The sequence below is a fragment of the Peromyscus californicus genome, unplaced genomic scaffold (assembly GCF_007827085.1).
Source record: "Peromyscus californicus insignis strain IS unplaced genomic scaffold, ASM782708v3 Scaffold_9__1_contigs__length_137607984, whole genome shotgun sequence".
Classification (NCBI taxonomy): Eukaryota; Metazoa; Chordata; class Mammalia; order Rodentia; family Cricetidae; genus Peromyscus; species Peromyscus californicus.
Genome location: NW_026294617.1, coordinates 98,479,173 through 98,499,057, shown reverse-complemented (window position 1 = coordinate 98,499,057; position 19,885 = coordinate 98,479,173). Strand labels below are relative to the sequence as shown.

The 19,885-nt window shown below is 47.2% G+C and overlaps 1 protein-coding gene across 1 annotated transcript in view; it reads right to left on the bottom strand.

Annotated features, from left to right (window-relative positions):
* Positions 1 to 5,326, bottom strand: part of Cnn3 (calponin 3) — a 33,094-nt gene extending 27,768 nt beyond the window's left edge. The window contains exon 1 of the mRNA XM_052731001.1: positions 5,022 to 5,326. Within this exon, the coding sequence (XP_052586961.1) occupies positions 5,022 to 5,078 (57 nt within the window). The 5' untranslated portion in view covers positions 5,079 to 5,326. The remainder of the gene's footprint in view (positions 1 to 5,021) is intronic.
* Positions 5,327 to 19,885: the final 14,559 nt, after the last annotated feature.

The following is a 19,885-nucleotide window of genomic DNA, read 5'->3' as shown; positions in this document are numbered from 1 at the left end:
AGTGCATCTTTATGATGTGGTCAAGATGAGGGGATGGGGTAAAGAAAAGAAAGGTGAACTGGCAGACAAACCTCAATCATTAGTCCCTTCCAGCAGCAAAGACCCTGACCTGGCTGGACAGCCACCCTGTCCCACTTCTGGGAGGCTAGCATCAGAGTAGGCTTTTCAGAGGGGATCTCTACATTTCTCTCTAACTGGGAGTCCAAGAATGTTTTCCCAAATCAGCAATGAGATGGAATTATTTTAGTGGTTAAGTTTTCAAGGTAATATTAAGACACAGAACAAGTTACTTTACAAAACAACCACACATGGCTGGTGTTAGGACACTCTTCTTTATAAAGACCCAACACTTGAGAGGCAGAAGCAGGTGGATCTTTGAGAGTTCGAGGCCATCCTAGTCTACACAGCTAGTTCAAGGGCTACAGTCAGACCCTGTCTCAACCACAACTAAACAAAACCATCTAAGCACTTTTAAAACATCAGACCTGAGAAACAGAATTCTCTTACAGGGTGTGTGTGTGTGTGTGTGTGTGTGTGTGTGTGTGTGTGTGTGTGTGTGTGTGTGTGTGTATCTGTCTGTCTGTCTGTTTACTTAGCAGATGTATTTCCAGCTGTTGAGACAGCAAAATCTATTCTTGACGGAAGAACTCATTAAAATCAATAAATATTTACTACAACTTGCAAGATATGTTTCCATTTCTTATAATGAGGATTGTATTAGTTACACAGCAATTCTTATATTATGCTCCAAACCACAGCCTAATACAGACCTTGAACTGCATCCCAGAGTAAGACCTGGATCTTTATTATCTCTGATGAGCAGAGACAGACAATATCAAGTTTTTAATGAGAAATCGTTTAACCTCAATACTTTAAAAAAAAGATAAACCCTGCTACATGTTTCTGCAGTGATTCTGGTGTGCTACCTTAAGTGATTTAATTATTTTTATTTATTTATCTATTTATTTTGGAGACAGGATCTCACTACATAGCTATGGCTAACCACAAACTCACAGAAATCCACCTGCCTCTACCTCCCCAGTGCTGGGATTAAAGAGTGCACCATCAAGCCTGGCTTCAGTGATAATTTATGCTGGAGTAACCTGGGAAGTACCCTGATCCAGGCCATCTTGAAAAGCAGCTGTTTGTTCCAAACGCATGAGACAGACAGCTGCACGCAAGGATGTCATGGGTCCTGGTCCTCATTTTAGTATAGGACAGTTTAATTTACTGTTAAGTGATTTAAAATTTTAGTACTGTCTTCCAATGTGGCTCTTAGATGTTTGGGAATACCACTGGGTGACCAAAAAGATTCTCCAAGAAACCAGTTTGCTCAAACCAGACTTTCCTATGGGAACAGAAGGCTGTGAGAGCACACATTCCAATCACACGTTCCAATCTCATTCTTTAACACTCAGCCTCCACCAAGACAACACACTGTTGTAAAACCACTGGGGGGGGGGGGGGAGGGCACCGAACCTTTGCACTCCTGTTCATTTCTGTGAGGTCCCTGCAACACCCGTCCCAAGCCAGCTTTTACTAGCTCCAACCTTTAGACCCAACTCTCAGGAAATGTTGCCCTTCCTTAGAGGATCTGTTGGTTTTATTACATTTTTGTTTTCTTTTTCTCCTTTTGGTTCCCACTGAGCCTGTTCAACCTGTACAACCCACAGGACATTATCACTTATGGTAAGTTCCATTTCTCCCTCAAGATAAGTTCCATCTTCCCTCATGGGTCTAATACCGACTCTACTCTACTTCTTCCCCGGCCCATTGGGACTTTATGCAGATCACAGTTACTGGTCCTTTTGTTGTTTCTGACTTTTATTGTCATTTAAAGACAGGCCAGAAATGGTGGGTGCATGTCTGTAATCCCAGCACTCAACTGGGAGGTGGAGGCAGGAATAGGGAGTTCAAGATCGTCTTGGCTACATAGTGAACTCAAGATCAGCCTCAACTCCACAAGAGCCTGTGTCAAAAAAAGCAGAAACACTTGATCCACAATGCAGACTGAAGGGAATCTTTTTCTTTTTTTTAATCCTGGTTTCCACATTTTCTTGCCCTCTTTTTTTTTAAAGAAGTTTGTGTGTTCTGTTCTATATGGCCATCTCACCAACTAAATGTTTAATTTCAAAGATGTTGCCCTGGAATTGTACTGATTCAAAGTATTTAAGATCAAAGATGCCGTCAATTCACTGGTGGGGGGCTTTGACCACTGAGTAGAGCTCAAATGCTTTGTGATACAAAGTGAATCCTTAAAAGAGCAGGACAGACACCTGCAAGAAATAAAATAGACATAAATCCTAAATCAGACAGATGTCAAAGGACCTGCCCACATCATCCAAAGCAGGAACTAGCCAAGGCGGCAGGACCTAGAATTTACATCTGCTGGACTCAAACTCCACTCCACACTACCTACCAAGACGATAAATGATATTTTAAGAAAGGAAATTCTGGGGAACTGCAGCTACAGCTAAATGCTTAAGAGTACTGGTTGCTCTCACAGAGAATTTGGGTTCGAACCCCAGGACCCACTTGGTAGCTCACAATCATCTGTAACTCCAGTTCCAGGGGATCCAAACCCCTCCTCTGGCCTCCAGAGGCACTGTAGGTACAAGATGCACATAGCATACATGCAGAGAAAACACACACACACACACACACACACAGAGTAATAACAAAATTCTGGTATTTGATCAACACATACATTATACAATACCGGAGGGGAAAAAAGGAGTGAATGAAAAGTTGCAGTGTGAAGTTCATGTTTCCCTATGTCCACCCTTTATCAACAGTCCTACACTTTCAGTCAAAAATCAACACCTCATTCAAGCAGGTAGATTTGGTTACTAAGCCCAGAACAGATGATGAGTACCAGGACAGGAATAATTACAATGTCAAGTAGTAACAGGTGGATGACTAAAATAGCGGTGGGCGGGGGCAGACAACAGTGTCCTGTGGTTGAACACATCTAAGTACTTAACTAAACTAAGACACCAATTGTTGAAATTCTTAGAATACTCCAAGTTTCTTCCATGACCCTGGGCCAAACACACCCTTGTGGAGCCCAGCATCCAAACCAGAAAATGATGCTGGAATCCCAGTATTCCAGTGCTCCTCCCCACCTCACAGGGCACCTCTTCTGCCGAGATCAAAAGGATTTTTATAAAAGGGTCCTGTGTGACAGCCCCGCATAAATAAAGGCGTTATTTTTTTAAATGGGCTTGGTGTTTAATTTCCAAAGGTTCTTTAAAAAAAAAAAAAAAAAAAAACCCTGAGGATTTACTGTTTTCAACACTTGCAGTAATAGTGATCCGGCCCGAGTCTTTGCATTTCCTGGGGTTATTGGCTCAATTAGAACGACATGGGGAGAAGCTATTATGCCAGTCAGCAGAAAGAAAACCAGCTTGGAAACTAAGAACCAGGAAAAGTCAAGCCACTTGAAGGGCTGCCAACGTCACCAGCACCTCATTTACAATGCAAAGGTAAAGAGACGCAGAGGGCGCCAGAATCCCAGAGGGAATTACAATTCGTGCGCCGCCAAGCCGCGCCAGGGCACAAACCACCCAGTTCTCACCCGCCAACGCCCTCGGCTCCCAAAAGCTAGGGCTATAAACTTGGAAGGACCGCTATTTTACAACGAAGTTTTCAGTCGGTGAGTGCTGTACTCCAAACAAACTTTTCTGCCTCTGCGGGTAAACTTTAATTCAGACCAAACATTTGAAAAGGTTAAACCCTGAAGATTTCAATTTTAGAACACGGGCGAAAATTGACCCCTTGCTTCAAAGACTGTTCAGAATTCATCTTCGAGATGAATTGCAAAGGGGTGCGCTAGCTACAACAGCGGGAGAGAATAAACCGCACTCTCGCTAGCGTCTGACAACGGTGCGCTTCATTACTTCCACGGGATTCCCTTCACACTGCACACACCCGCAGCTCCGGGGTGTTAACAGCCCTGACATCGCCACTGTATTCTACCAGAGGTGGGACAGCGCGGTGACAATCCTGACATGCTTTGGCTCCCGGGAGGTTAATGAGAATTAAACCACAGCAGCCCTCCTTTGTGGCGCTTTGGCCGGAACAGCAAAAAGGAGACAATGAGCGGTCTGTGCGCAGTTCCACGCGGATTGGCTGGTCCCCCGAAACCCCTGATGTCATGGACTTGGAATGCAAGCAGGGAGGAAGGAAGGAGAGGATTTGGGGAGGGGGACGCCTCTCATCTCTTTCCCAGGCCAAAAGTCCGAAAGATAAACCCCGATGCATTCTTGAGATGAGTACTCGGCAAAACAGCGTCGCCAGATTCCAATCACTCCAAAAAATACAACCCGCCACAGGAAACAAACCCCGAACAAAAGCGACCCTGCCGAGATATCGTGACAATTCAACGCGCTGCAAACTTCTCAGGATTGCATTTCTAACTCTCCCATCTACAGCTGAACCGGCTCGCAGGCGGCGCGTTCAGGCTTTGTCTGCGTTTCCCGCACCAGTGGCAATTACACCAAGGCACCACCGACGGGCTCCCTTTCCGCCCGCGGGTCCCAGGGGTCGGCGGGACACTCAGCGTCCCCTCCCATGGAGAAGGAGAGGAACAATGAGGGGCCCGGTTTGGCCACGTAGCCGCCCAACTTCGTTTGTGGGAGGAGGGGGCCAGGATGGGAGGAGATGCAGGGTCCCACGGCAGCCCCGACCCAGGCGGATGGCGGGGGCGGCACCTCCCGGAGTCCCAGCCGCGAGGCAAGGCCCCGCCTAAGGGCCAAAGACCACTCTGGAGCGCCCTCTTCCCGGAGGGGAGCATCCTACAGCCTTCGAGCGGGCCCCGCGGCGCTGCGGGACTCCAGGCGTCCGGGAACCCACCGCCCGCCACGGCCGCGGCGCGGGAACAAAGCCAGGGCCAGCGCGTGCGAGCCGGCTCCCGGAGCTGCGGAGCGCGCACCTCTCCGGCAGCCTCGACGACTCTCCGCCGCGGCTCGCAGCCCTCCCCTCCCCGCGGCAGACCCCAGACCGCCCGCTCGCGCGCGTACCTTGTTCTTGACCTCGGCGGAGAGCCCGTAGGAAGGGCCCTTGTTGAAGTGGGTCATGGCGGTTCCGACGATGGGAAGGGGCTGCTGCGCTCGGGCTCGGGGGTGGGGGTGATCTGTGGCCCTCGGTGTCCCTACTCCTAGCCCCAGCGGCGGCCGCGCGGGAGATGCTCGAGCTCGCTCCTCTGCGCGGCGCGAGAGAATCCGGAGCGCGGCTGGGGGACGTGGACGGTGCTTCGAGGGTCGGGTCGGACTCGGGTCCCGCCGAGACTCAGGGTCACTCTGGAGTGGGGCTGGCTGCCCGGCTGGCTGCCCGCTCCGCCGTTCCGCACGCTCTGCCCCCAGCCTGGTCCCCCCAGACCTCCGGGGATTGGCCGGCGAGCCCGACCAATGGAGCGCCGCCTCCTCCCCCTAGCCTGCTCCGGGGCTTCGCGGCCAATGGCAGCACCGCGGGCGCGGCGCTCCCTCCCGCGGGTCCCAGCCCCCGGCCCCGCCCTCACGCCACCGAGGACCTCAGCGCCCCTCCTCCCGGTTTGGTCAGCCGGCTGCGGCCGCCCCGCCCCGGCGCCTGGGGGCTTCCCAGCCGCCGCGGTTCTCATCAACTCCCAGGCATCCGTGGCGCTCCGACGGTGGAGGGGACAGGAAGCTCCCCGAGCTGGCCCGTCGCTGACCCGCCACTCCTCCCGGACCACAGCGCGCCCAGATGCTGCGCTGGAAACCCTGGGAGCAGCCTCCGAGCCCACACGTCTGGCACTGGGAGGCCTGCATCAGCACCTGCCAGGTCCTCCCTCCCCGCGCAGCTGCCGCACCTGTGGGTCTGACCTCTGCCTCGGTCAAGGTTCTTTGCCAAATTCCTGCTCGCTCTGTTTAAACTTTAAAAGCAGTGCGAAAGAAATTGGGAAACTGCTATGGCAAAGCCTTGGGGGCTTTTCGGGTCCTTTTCTGGATTCGCACCAGTTGCAAGAATCTTTACAGGGAGTTCAGCCAGCCCAAAAGTCTAAGACTGTTGCTCTGCCTAGTTTTTTGTTTGCTCCTTTATTTTTAGTTAGAGGACTGCCTTGAATAAGGAGTCTACCTGCTTTTGTTTTTCAATCAGACATCTCTTTGAATCAGCCCTCTGTATTCTCTACTGTGCCCTTCGGATCTCAAAGGCAAACTCATAGAGGAAGGTGAGAACAGAACATTGTCCCTTGCCTGTGCTCATGGGACCACACTGGACTGTGGGTCTTCCAAAGGTTAACCCATTTACTTACCCGGAACTACTAGGTAGAATCCGTATTCGTTTTAGTGGCTTGAAGGCAGCAACTCGGATTCCTAATATTGACCAAGGTCACCACCTCCACAGAGTCACCTCATGCCTTGGCATTCTGGAGCACACCTAAGGACAGGTTTCTGCCCTCTGGGTCCTAAAATCAGAGTTTTATTTCCCAAGTACAAGCTGACATTCCAGATGAGACCACAGGACAAGGGGCGGTGGCCTGCTTGAAAAGAGCCCAGACAGCCCAAATTGAACCTCTCGCGATAGATATAAGGAAGTATGGCGGGGTGTCCCAAACTTGCAATTCCAGCGCAAAGAGGATTGCTGTGAGTCTGAGTTGGAGGTCAGCCTGAGCTATGTAGAAAAGAAAAAGACACAAAATTTCTATCAGCTGAAAGAATTTTGTCGTCGAATCTGTACGGTAGTGTGATGGAGCAGGGAAGAGTCGAATAGGCGGAAATGTGAAATGACTTTTTGATTTACGGATCGATACTGAAGGCACTAGGACTAATGAGGGCATTCTCTCCACAGAAAGATGATGCAACTGCCCCACGATGATGGGACAAGTGGTTGGGGCTGTTTTTCCAGTCCTGTGATGGTGGCCCTGTGTCATCCACCAGACCAAACCCATTTTTTTTAGATCCAATACTTGAAACCTGGCAGCCAGATTTGAAATTACAGCCTCAGCCCCAGCTCCCCTGCAGAGCCCCAAGCCTTGGGGCTTCTGTTTGGACACAGTGGGTAAGGAAATTGTGGTCAATGCCATTTTAATCTCCTAAATCATATTTGGTAGAATGCTTGGGAATTTTATTCATTTTTTGCCACCAAAGGCCTGGATTCTAGTGCTTACCAAGTTGTTGTTAAAGACTACAGAGTTTCAAAGGTTTGTGATGTGAAATGGCAGCGGTCACAGCTGTGGGAATTGAACTCCCCTGTCCCTCCGGGTGGCTTCAAAATGAACATTAGCATTTGCTCTGTTCCTTTAGTCAACTATTATCTTCCCCCCAAAGCACATCTGTTCTCGGCTCTGCCACCAACACCAAAGTACTGTTGGTCCCAGTGAGTTCTCTCAGTGCAACTGGGTTCTTCTTCTCATTTAACTCACTGCCAGGAGTAAGTTAAGCTGTGTCAGGAATGAAATGTGGAGGCAGGTATGGTGAAGGACTCCGTTAGTCCCAGCTCCGGAGGTAGAGGCAGGTGGATCTCTGTGAGGTCAAGACCAGCCAGAGCTACACAGTGGGACCCTGTTTCTTAAAGAAGGAAAGAGAGGGGGACGGGTTAAAAGACTGTTAGCACTGGGGATAAACTGGGCTAGAGAGATGCCTCAGTGGGTCAAGGTGCCCGCTGCATAGCCTGATCAGCTGAGTTTGGTTTCCAGGACCCATATGGAGGAAGAAGAGCGCCAGCAAGACACCTCTGCCCTCCACTGAAAGATGTGGCACACATACACACACTTGCATGCAGAACAAATAAAATGAGATTTGAAATTTGAAAAAAATTAAAAATCGAGAGTAAGCCAGCCAGTGATGGTGCACACCTTTAATCCCATTATTCAGGAGGCAGAGGCAGGTGTATCTCTATGAGTTCGAGGCCAACCTGGTCTACATAGTGAGTTCCAGGACAGTCAGGGCTACACAGAGAAACCCTGTCTTGGAAAAAAATTGAGAATAATTATTAATTGTGTTATTGAAACACAGCGGATGAAGCACTAACAAAAGATAAAGTGCAGTTTGACACACACCACACACACGCACGCACGCACGCACGCACGCACGCTCGCACGCACGCATGCACACATCTTCTCCATAAAACATCATCACAACCAGATAATAGATATGGCCATCACCCTCAAGGCTTCTTTAACTTAGCAAAATTATCTTGAGGCCTGGCAAGAAGGCTCAGTGAGTAAAGCTCTTGCTGAACCAGCCTTCCAGCCTGAGTTTGATCCCTGGACCCCAAGTAAAGGTGGAAGGAATACACACACTCTCAGAATTATAAAAAACAAAATTTTCAATCTTGACATTCTCTCACATTGTAAGGTGTATCATTAGCACATTGCTTTTTGTTATTTAATAGTAGTTCAGCACAGGGATTCACTTCCCTTGCTGATGAATCTTTTAGTTAATTAAAGTTTGGGGCTATTACAAATTTGATTTCTAATGAAGTTCCATCCCAATAAACTCATAGTAAATTAAAAATATTGTATAAGTTGAAATAAAATTAACACAGCTGTCTTAGAGTTTCTATTGCTGTGAAGAGACACCATGAGCATGGCAACTCTTATAAAGTATAACATTTAATTGGGGTGGCTTACAGTTTCACAGGTTTAGTCCAATATCATCATGGCAGGGAGCATGGTGGCATGCAGGCAGATGTGCTGGGGGAATAGCTGGGAGTCCTACATCTTGCAGGCAACAGGAAGTCAACTGAGACACTGGGTGGTATCCTGAGCATAGGAAACCTCAAAGCCCACCACTACAGTGACACACTTCCTCCAACAAGGCCACACCCACTCCAACAAAGTCACACCTCCTAATAGTGCCACTCCTTATGAGATTATGGGGGCCAATTGCATTCAAACTACCCCAACACCTAACTTACCGAACATCACAGCTTTACCACCCACAGTACATCTTAGATCATCTTCAGTTGTTCTCTGGCGCACTCTCATCTCATTTCTGTTTTATTTTTGACTGGGTCTCACTCTGTAGCCTAAACTAACTCACTATGTAGCCCAGACTGGCCTCCAACTTGCAGCAATCCTCCTGTGTCATCTCAGTGCTAGGATTACAGGTGTGTACTACCATGCCTGAGTGATTCCCTGCTGCTGCTCAACATCAGGGGAAGGCCTCAAGCCACACAGCACTTTCCTAGGAGAAGATAAGAATTTGTAATTTGGCTGGGCATGATAGTATAACCATTTAATCCCAGCACTGGGGAGGCAGAGGCAGGCAGATCTCTGTGAATTCAAGGCCAGCTGGTCCATATAGCAAGTTCCAGGAAGCTAGAGCTATGTAGAGACTCTATCTTAAGAAAAAAAAAAACATACAGAAAGGAATTTGTAATTTGAAGTGCAGTTCCTCCTGGATGCATCACACTTTCACAATACTGTAAGTTGAGAAATCATAAACCACTGTTGGTCAGGGACCACCTGGAAAGCTGCTGCAGTCATTCACGACCATGCCATTAACATAGACAGGCTTTCATTTCTCTTAGATACATACCTCAAGAACAATGGCTGGCAGGTGAAAGGGATGTGTTTAACTTTTTAAGAAGCAGCCGAGTGAGTGAGAGGGCTCAAAGAGTAAAGACACTTGCTTCCAAGCCTGATGATCTGTGTATGACCCTTAGGATCCACATTATGGAAGGAGGGAACCAACTCCCTTAAACTTGCCTCTGACTTCCACCTGGAAGGATGGCATGTGCACACACACACCCCCACCCCACCCCCACACACACTCAAAAATAATTGTAATTAAAAAGTTTATTTTAAAGAAACAACCTATCTTTTCCCAAAATGGTGTGATCTTTTATGTTCCCACCAGCAAGCACGGGAGTTTTGGGTCTCTTGTGCCTTTGTCAACACTCGGTGTGTTTATATGGGGTGGTAGCTCATTGTTTTAATTTCAGTTTTTCTCATAAGTACTTTGGACATCTTCTCATGTACTCTTGGATACCTATACTTTTTTTCCCCACATCGAGATAAGGCCTCTCTATGTCATCCTGGTTGATCTGGAACTCAATATGTCAAGAGTTCTCAACCTGTGAGTCTCGACCCCTTTGGGGTCATGTATTAGATATTCTGCATATCAGATATTTACATTATGGTTCATAATAGTAGCAAAATTACAGTTATGAAGTAGCAATGATATATTTTTTTTCGAGACAGGGTTTCTCTGTGTAGCCCTGGCTGTCAGCAGAATTACCTCTGTAGACCAGGCTGGACCCAAACTCACAGATATCCACCTTCCTCTGTCTCCCACGTGCTGGGATTAAAGGTGTGCACCACCACTGCCCAGCATCAAGGATATAATTTTATGGTTAGGGGTGACCACATGAGGAATTGCATTAAAGGGTCGCAGCGTTAGGAAGGCTGAGAACCACTGTCAACCAGGCTGGCCTTGAACTCATGGAAATCTGCCTGCTTTTGCCTAGGGTTAAAGGCATGCACTGTCATGCCCAGATCTTTTATATTTATTTATTTATTTATTTTTAAGAGACAGTGTCTTACTGTGTAGCCCATACTGGCCTCAAACTCATGGCAATTCTCCTGCCTCAGCCTCTCAGATTACTGGCATTGTAGACAAGAGTCACCATGCCCAGCCATCTGTTTTCTTGTTATAGTGTGCCTTTCACTTACTGTCAAGACAAACTCAGAAAAGCCTGACCAAGTTCTAACAAGAGTATATGACACCAGGGAGGACCTGACAATCTTGAGCATCTCCCTGAAACTTTTTAAATGTGAAGAACACTTTGGTAAGCACTCTTAGTGTAACGCGACATTTCCAAAACCTATTAATTGGAGACAGGCATTGGAAAGCTGTAAAGGAGGTTTGTTTTTTGTTTTAGAAAGTATTCTTCCAGGCTGGGACGGTAGCTCAGTTGGCAAAGTGCTTGAAACACACAGATCTGAGTTTGAATCCTGGATCTCACCTTTTAAAAGCTGTCAAAGGTGGGTGAGGTATAGTCTTCCTCCTCAGGAGAGGAAGAGAGAAATAAATCTCTGGAGTTCACCGGCCAGGCAGCCTGGTCAAATTACTGAGTGCCAGGTCAGTGAGAGACCGAGATAGTTGGCACCTGAGGACGAACAGCTGGGGTTGTCCTCTGATCTCCATGGACATGCCTTAATACCAGGCCTGGTATAGGATAATTTTCTAAAAATGACTCAAATCCCTGGAGAATTTAAATAATTTTTATGGGTGATATTTAATGGAATATATTATTAAAATACCCCATTTTCATTTTTAAAATTTTTTATTTTTATTTTGGACTCAAGGTCTTTGTTGTGCAGGCTGGCCTCTAACTCACAGATATCCTTCTGTTTCAACCTCCCTAATGTTGAGAACTTAAAACATCCACTTTGTGCCCGGCTCAACTTCAGGTACAATTGATTTCCCTGAAAGATGAGCATCCCTGTAAAAGGCATTAACAGGGTGAGACATGGAAGAAGGACACAGGGTCCAGCCACACTTTAGGCACCCCATCCTGTAGGAACCTCTACAGTGGTTCTCAACCTTCCTAATGCTGGGACCCTTTAATACAGTTCCTCATGTTGTGGTGACTCCCAGTCATAAAGTTATTTTCGTTGCTACTTCATAATTGTAATTTTGCTATGATTATGAATTGTAATGTAAATATCTGTGTTTTCTAACCCACTGGTTGAGAACCACTGCTCTACAAGTTCAAATACCCAGAAACCCTATGAAGTCCCTTTTGTGTGTGGGAGTGGGGTGGTGGGGAATTGGGGGGGGTGGAGGATTGGGGGGTGGAGTGGAGGGGTATTTTTTTATTTGGGGGATGTTGTTGATTTAAAATAGGTCTTCACTCTGTAGCTCGAACTAGCCTCAAAATGAAGTCATTCTCCTGCCCCAGCCTCCCAAGTGCTGGGATCACAGGCATAGAGGTGTGACACACAACTACCAGCTGAAATCACTCTTGCAAGACACTTTTCTTTTTGTGCCCCTTGGGGAATGTTCATCCCTTACTTGAGGTGATGCTGTTGGTATAACCAACTACCTAACTCCCCCTTGCATGGATTCCAAGACCCTCAGGGGTGTCTACAACCCAGCATAGTACTGGACGCTGAATGGACTGTACTGGTTTTTCTTTTTTCTATTATGGATAACAATGATAAAGTTTGATTTATACATTAGGTACAGTAAGAGAATAATAACAACTGTGCTACTTATGAACATAATCTCCCCTGCACTCTAGTCACCCTGCTTTGTGATGATGTCATATTCATATTTATATTTGAAGGAAGAACTCAGGGTTGGGGATGGGTCTAAGAACACATACTGCTCTTCCAGAGGACCTGAGTTGGGTTCACCAGCATCTGCTTCAGGAAGCTCACAACCACCGAGAACTCCAGCTCCAGGGGGAACTGGCCCCCGCACTTACACGTGTATGCCTACGCACACATAATTAAAAACAGTAACAATACATTTTTAAAGGAAGCCCTTTCTACCTCCTCTTCGGCGTAGTGAGATTACTGCCACCGCTACAGTCCTTGCTCTTTAGTAAAAGTAAAAGGAAGCTTACTTGAATGCAGCATTGTGACATCGTATTTGATCTGATAACCAGGCTCAATAGTGAGTGATGGACAGGTGGTGTTCTAGTGTGCCTGTTACTGTCATGTGGCGATATTTTATTTGTGCTCTAATAAATAAAGCTTGCATGGAGATCAATGGGAAAAGCCAGCCACTATATTAAACATAGAAGTCAGGCAATGGTAGCACAAGCCTTTAATCCTAGCATTCAGGAGGCAGAGATTCATCCGGATCTCTGTGAGTTCAAGGCCACACTGGGAACAGAGCCAGGTGTGGTGGCACATGCCTTAAATTCCAACACTAGTTAACCATAAAGGTCCGGAGGTCTGTACAGACAGACAGGAAGTGATAGAGCTGGGCAGAAAGAGGAAGTGATGTAGCTGGGTGGAGAGAGGAAGTGAGATGGCAGGGCACAGAAAGGATATAGGTGTGGGTGTACAGGATGTAGCTCTCTCTTGAGGCTGAGCAGTTGGTGAGATGAGGTTGGCTGTGGCTTGTCCTATTCCCCGATCTCTCAGTTTTCACTCCAGTATCTGGCTCTGGGTTTGTTTTTTTTTTATTTTTTATTAATAAGACCAATTTGCCTTACACTGTCGTAAGACTGAAGAAAGGCATCTTGAGGAGGGAAGAGTTTATTTCACCTTACATGTTCAGGAAACTGTTCATCACTGAAGGGAGTCAGGGCAGGAAATCTAGGGGAGGACCTGGAGGTGGGAATGAAGCTGACACCATGGCAGAGTGTTCTTACTGGCTGGCTGGCTCTGGCTTGCTCAGCTACTTTCCTTATATAGAGAACTAGAGGACTGCGGAGTGGCTGGGCCTCCTCCATCAATTAACAATTAAGAAAATGCCTCACACATGCGGGCGCAAGCTTTTAATTTCAGCACTCAGGAGGCAGAGGCAGGTGAATCTCAGTTTGAGGCCAGCCTGGTCTACAGAGAGAGTTCCAGGACAGTCAGGGCTACACAGAGAAACCTTGTGGGGGGTGGGGATGGGACCCATAATTCATTTCATTTCATTTCCCATCAGGTCCAATCATGGGCAAGCATATATCCTGACATATTTCCTGCCTACATACTATTCTAGTGGATGCTCCACCTCAACTCCCCTTCCCCATCTCTCTCCCCAAACCCACCCCCTCAAAGCCTGCCAAACAGCAGCCCTTCCCCTAGAGCTGCCCTCCAGACCCCTGCCCCTGAGGAAACCGGCCAAAAGGCTGCCCCTCCCTGGGGCTACTCAAGACCACACCTACTGAATACTTAAGGCCTAGTAGCCATATTTGCCATGTGACTCTTCCCCTGTGACTCTTCCCATGTGACTCTTCCTTTGTGACCTTCCCCTGCCTTCCCAAGGGTCACCCAGGATTGCTTTGCTCATTAAACCTGGATTTATTAATTTGGTTTGATTTGGCGTATTACATCAGCAGAGGCAGGAACCCAGCAACAGGGGATTCAAAACTCATCACGTACCTCCAGCCCACATGTGATCAAGCACATCCGGTGCAGATGGATCAAACAAACTTGTTTAAGGGAGTGAAAACATATGGCTTGTTATCTCCCATAAACAATAGCCTCCAGCACTTCAGAAACTATCTGTCCTTGGGCAAGAGGCTTGCAGATCAGAGACATTTTGATTCATGGATCTCTAAGGCATAGTAATTAAAACTTGAAATGTATCTTTGGCTCTCACACAGGCAAAACTACAGAGGAGGGTGACTACATTCTCCATAGACAGCCTATGGTGTTAGTTATTATTAGGCTTTATTATTATTATTATTATTATTATTATTATTATTATTATTATTATTATGTGTTATTCATTAAGCGCCACTGTTTACCATTCGAGAAAAGCCACGAGGCACAACAAAACCCACTGTAAGAGTTTATTAAGAGAAGGAACAGAGGGGAGTGTGCTTAGGCCTATGGAAGATTGTGCAGGGAGAGAGAGGAAGAAAAGGGGGGGGCAGGAGTCTGTGACCGCTTTTTATGAATTCTCCTCCACCGACCCCCATTCCCACCCCTGCACATGCACATATGGGTTTACATAGCTATGTCATGCATGCGCATAGATTATGTGATCACGCTGCACGCAAATTGCATGACCTCTCAGCGCACGGATTATGTAGGACGTAAGGCCCCAGAATGACTAAGCCTCTTGCCTGGCTACTGGACAGCATATGTGCGGTCATGTAGCTGGGGGAGTGGCCAGGAATTCCAACACATGGTACACTTAAGAAAGTGACTGCACTACCCTCCAAACCCAGTTACCACCCAGAACTCACCAGAGTTCTTTACTAACCGGAGAGAGAGAAGAGGAGCTGCTGGCCGGCAAGATGATACCCACTGTGCTAGCTCCTCCCCCACGGTCTGTCTGCCCACTTCCACAGTCTTCCAGAGTCCTATGCTCCAATTCTAGGAGTGATGAGTCATGTGTATAATCCCAGAACTTGGAGTTCAAGGTTGCCCTCAGCTACTTAGTGAGTTCAAGGCCAACCTGGCCTCTTTGAGATACTGTCATAATAAACCAAAACCAACTAAACAAAAAAACCCTCACCATTCTATACTTCCATTCATCCTTTTCCTACAGAACACTCTTAAGCTTATATAAACTTCAGCCCCACCCCCAAATCTGGTGCTACCCTCCAAGGGAGTCCCCCAAAATGCCTACATCCTCTCTCTAACAGCCAAGTCAGCAGCAGCTACTTGACCAGCTCACCACCCACAACAGCTGGAAAGCCAGCTTCTAAGTGCCTCTTGCCACAGTGTTCTCTTACTAGATCCATCTCTAGAAGGCTTGCATCCCCGGGGGAGTTCAAAAATAGAATTACCAGATGATCCAGCCATTTCACTTTGGTTATAGACCCAAAATAATGGAGAGCATCTTGAAGAGATGTTTGTATACCTTTGGACCCAGCAGTGCCATTCCCATTCCCAACCTGTTTGAATTGATGGGTGACAGAGATAATAAGAGAGTTCAGTAGATAGCTGAGGATGACTTTGAACTGAGATCCTCATGCCCTCATCTCCCTGAGGGTGTGTGTGTGTGTGTGTGTGTGTGTGTGTGTGTGTGTGTGTGTGTGTGTGTGTATTTCCTCTCCTTCTTAAAACCCCCGGCCCACTTTCTTTTTTTGAAACAAGGTTTCTCTGTGTAGCCCTCGCTGTCAATAGAACTCAGGCTGGCCTTGAACTCACAGAGATCCACCTGCCTCTGCTTTCCAACTGCTGGGATTAAAGCTGTGTGCCACCACCACCTGGCTCAAAACCCATTTTTTTTTTTATCTGTGTGTGTGATTTAATTTTTTTATTTGGTCACACTGTATTACATCACCATAATCAATAGTTCCTTCAGGCAGGTTGCATAAAGAAAACAAAAAAAGTGAAAGCTAAACTCTGGAATTACTCAGATTTGGAGAAAGACAACAAAAGCAACCAGAACCGTAAACATGTGAAATCACAGAAATGAACTCAGAAGGAACAAAGGGGTGTTGAGTAACCAAACAGGGTCAACGACAGAACCAAAGGTCATGTCGTTCTGAGTTCTTCTCATTGAGAAGCCACAGGGCTGTGAGCCTAGCAGATTCAAATGAAGCTTTCAGTTGGCACAGTGACTCACACCTGCAATCCCAGCACTAGAGAAGCTGGGGCAGGAGGACTGCTGAGAGTTCAAGGCTAGTCTGGCTACAGCATAAGACTTGGTGCTGTGGGATGTTCTGTATGGCAAATGTGTTGCTGATTGGTCAATAAATAAAACACTGATTGGCCATTGGCTAGGCAGGAAGAGTAGGCGGGACAAGGAGGAGAATAAAGCTGGGAAGTGGAAGGCTGAGTCAGAGAGACGCTGCCAGCCGCCACGATGAGAAACAGCATGTGAAGATGCCGGTAAGCCACGAGCCATGTGGCAAGGTATAGATTAATGGAAATGGATTAATTTAAGCTGTAAGAAGAGTTAGCAAGAAGCCTGCCACGGCCATACAGTTTGAAACCAATATAAGTCTCTGTTTACTTGGTTGGGTCTGAGAGGCTGTGGGACTGGCAGGTGAGAGAGATTTGTCCTGACTGTGGGCCAGGCAGGAAAACTCAAGCTACAACTTGGGGTGGAGAGCAAACTAAACATGGTGATGCCTGCACTAGACATGGAGATGCCCTCACTAGACATGGTGATGCCCACACTAGACATGGTGATGCCCACACTAGATATGGTGACGCCTGCACTAGACATGGTGATGCCCACACTAGACATGGTGATGCCCACACTAGATATGGTGACGCCTGCACTAGACATGGTGATGCCCACACTAGACATGGTGATGCCCACACTAGACATGGTGATGCCCGCACTAGACATGGTGATGCCCGCACTAGACATGGTGATGCGACACTAGACATGATGATGCCCTCACTAGACATGGTGATGCCCACACTAGACATGGTGATGCCCACACTAGACATGGTGATGCCCACACTAGATATGGTGACGCCTGCACTAGACATGGTGATGCCCACACTAGACATGGTGATGCCCACACTAGACATGGTGATGCCCGCACTAGACATGGTGATGCCCGCACTAGACATGGTGATGCGACACTAGACATGATGATGCCCTCACTAGACATGGTGATGCCCACACTAGACATGGTGATGCCCACACTAGACATGGTGATGCCCACACTAGATATGGTGACGCCTGCACTAGACATGGTGATGCCCACACTAGACATGGTGATGCCCACACTAGACATGGTGATGCCCGCACTAGACATGGTGATGCCCGCACTAGACATGGTGATGTGACACTAGACATGATGATGCCCTCACTAGACATGGTGATGCCCACACTAGACATGGTGATGCCCACACTAGACATGGTGATGCCCACACTAGACATGGTGATGCCCGCACTAGACATGGTGATGCCCTCACTAGACATGGTGATACCCTCAGTAGACAAGGTGATGCCCACACTAGACATGGTGATGCCCGCACTAGACATGGTGATGCCCTCACTAGACATGGTGATACCCTCAGTAGACAAGGTGATGCCCACACTAGACATGGTGATGCCCATTGGGAGGCAGACAGGAGGGTCAGAGTTCAGTGTCATCCTCAGCTATATGGCTAACCAGGCTACAGGAAACCTTGTCTCAACCAAAACGGAGCAAACGCACTAAAACTGAAATCAGACTCTTGGTTAAGGTAGGAAGGGAAGAAGAGTTGGAGGCGGAGACTCCAGAGGCCATCAGTGTGCAGGGCCGCAGGAAAGGTCAGGTCCTTAGGAAGGCATGGGGGGCTGAGGAAAGCGGAGGTGCCTGGAGGGCTGGAGGTGAGCCCAGGGAGGCAGGGGCGGTGGGGTGGGGAAGTATGATTCTGGGAATCCTAAAGGGGAGGACACACCACTTCTCTCACCCACCCACTCTCCCTCTTCATCTCCTTCATTTTCCTCCCTTCTGGATGACTCTCCCCTCCCCTTCCTTCCCTCCAATCTCTTTAGTTTTATCTCAGTACTCGACTAATTTCACTGATTGTCATTTGAGATCAAAAGTGGTGGACTTCTAGGTTAGGTGTGGACCACTGCCAGACTGCCTTCAGGCTTAGCAGCCTGGAATTGAACAAAAGAGCAGGGCTATATGGTTTGGGATTTAAATCTGACTGCAGACTTCCCACGGTAGTTTTAGTGTGCTCATGTACAGCATGGGTTTTTTGTTTTGTTTTTTTCAAGACAGTGTTTCTCAGTGTAGCCCTGGCTGTCCTGGAACTCCATCTGTAGATCAGGCTGACCTTAAATTCATAGATCCACCTGACTCTACCTTGGAGCGCTGGGCTTAAAGACTTGGGCCACTATCCCTAGCCCAGTGTGTGTTTTAGAAAGATTCTGATTCTCAGGCAATGAGGACCACAACCTCTGGGCCCTCCACCTTACCCCATCCCACACACTTGCTCCATTTCGGCTTCTTATGCTCATTTAAGTCCTTGAGTTTGATGTTCCTTAAAGGCTCCTGCCTCTAAAGAGTAGGGCAAACACCGAGAGTCTCTGCCAAGCAAACTTTCTGAAGTAAAGCAATGGTCTGCATTCCAGTGCCACATTCCAGTCCTCTTTATTGCTTACCAAAAACCTTAGATAATTTGATTTAAGAAGGGATCAGAATACTAATGCAGTTTAATTCCTTTGTAAACTTGTTTACACTGAAATATGAAAGCCAGACACCTTTCTGAAACACAGCTCCTTTAGCACTGTGGCAAGGGAGAAGCTCTGGTCTGTTCAAAGTTTCTGGGCACCTGTTTCTTCAAATAATTATGTTTAGTTGCATCTCTAATGCACACACACACACACACACACACACACACACACACACACACACATGCACACACAAACATTTACCTTTTGGTAATGAAGATGCTTGAATGATTCAATGATATTTAAAGCATTCATATAAGACCCTGCTGTGGAATAATCCTTTTCTGTACTATGAGTATGTATTACTCTCATTGGTTAATAAAAAGCTGACAGGCTGGTAGCTGGGCTGGAAGTTAGGCAGGAAAGCCAAACTGAGAATGATGGGAAGGAGAAGGGCAGAGTCAGGAGTCAACAGCCAGACTCAGAGGAAACAAGATGAGAATGTTGTACTGAGAAAAGGTACCAAGCCATGTGGCTAAATGTAGATAAGAATTATGAGTTAATTTAAGTGTAAGAGATAGTAATAAGCCTAAGCTACCAGCTGAGCATTTATATTTATATTAATAATATAAACCTCTGTGTGGTAATTTGGGAAGCGGCTGCCGAGTATTTGGGAGTTATTGTCAGGACAGAAACTTCTGCCTACACCCTGTTAACCCAAATTTTTGTTTTCCTTCCCATTAGATTATAAGCTTCAAGAGGGCAAGAATCATTCTATCCAACACTGTATATCCCCTGATTCTTCACACAAGGTGACCACTAGTAAATTTTAATCTTGTTAAAATAATCAGTTGTGGGCTAGGAGCTGAATTCTAAGGCAAGAACACTGCCTAATACATGTGCGAGGCCCAGGGTTGCCTCTCAGCAAGGCAATGACTACAATAATAAATTGGGAGGTTGTTGAAACGAAACTTTGTATTAAAAGGAAACTTCAGCTTAGCCAATCAGAAACCACCAGCTAACCTCTTATTGGGGCTTTCTGATTTAACCAATCAGATGTTTCCTTTGCCTTGTTTCTGCAAACAGCTCACAAAGCCCCCTTCTCTTCACTGCCTCTGTATGGGACTGCACTGGTTGGGGTCCAGTTCTGCCTGATTCATGAATCAGGTCTGCTTTGTTGTTTCTGAGTCTTGGTCTCATGCAGCCCAGAATGGACTGTGTGGCTG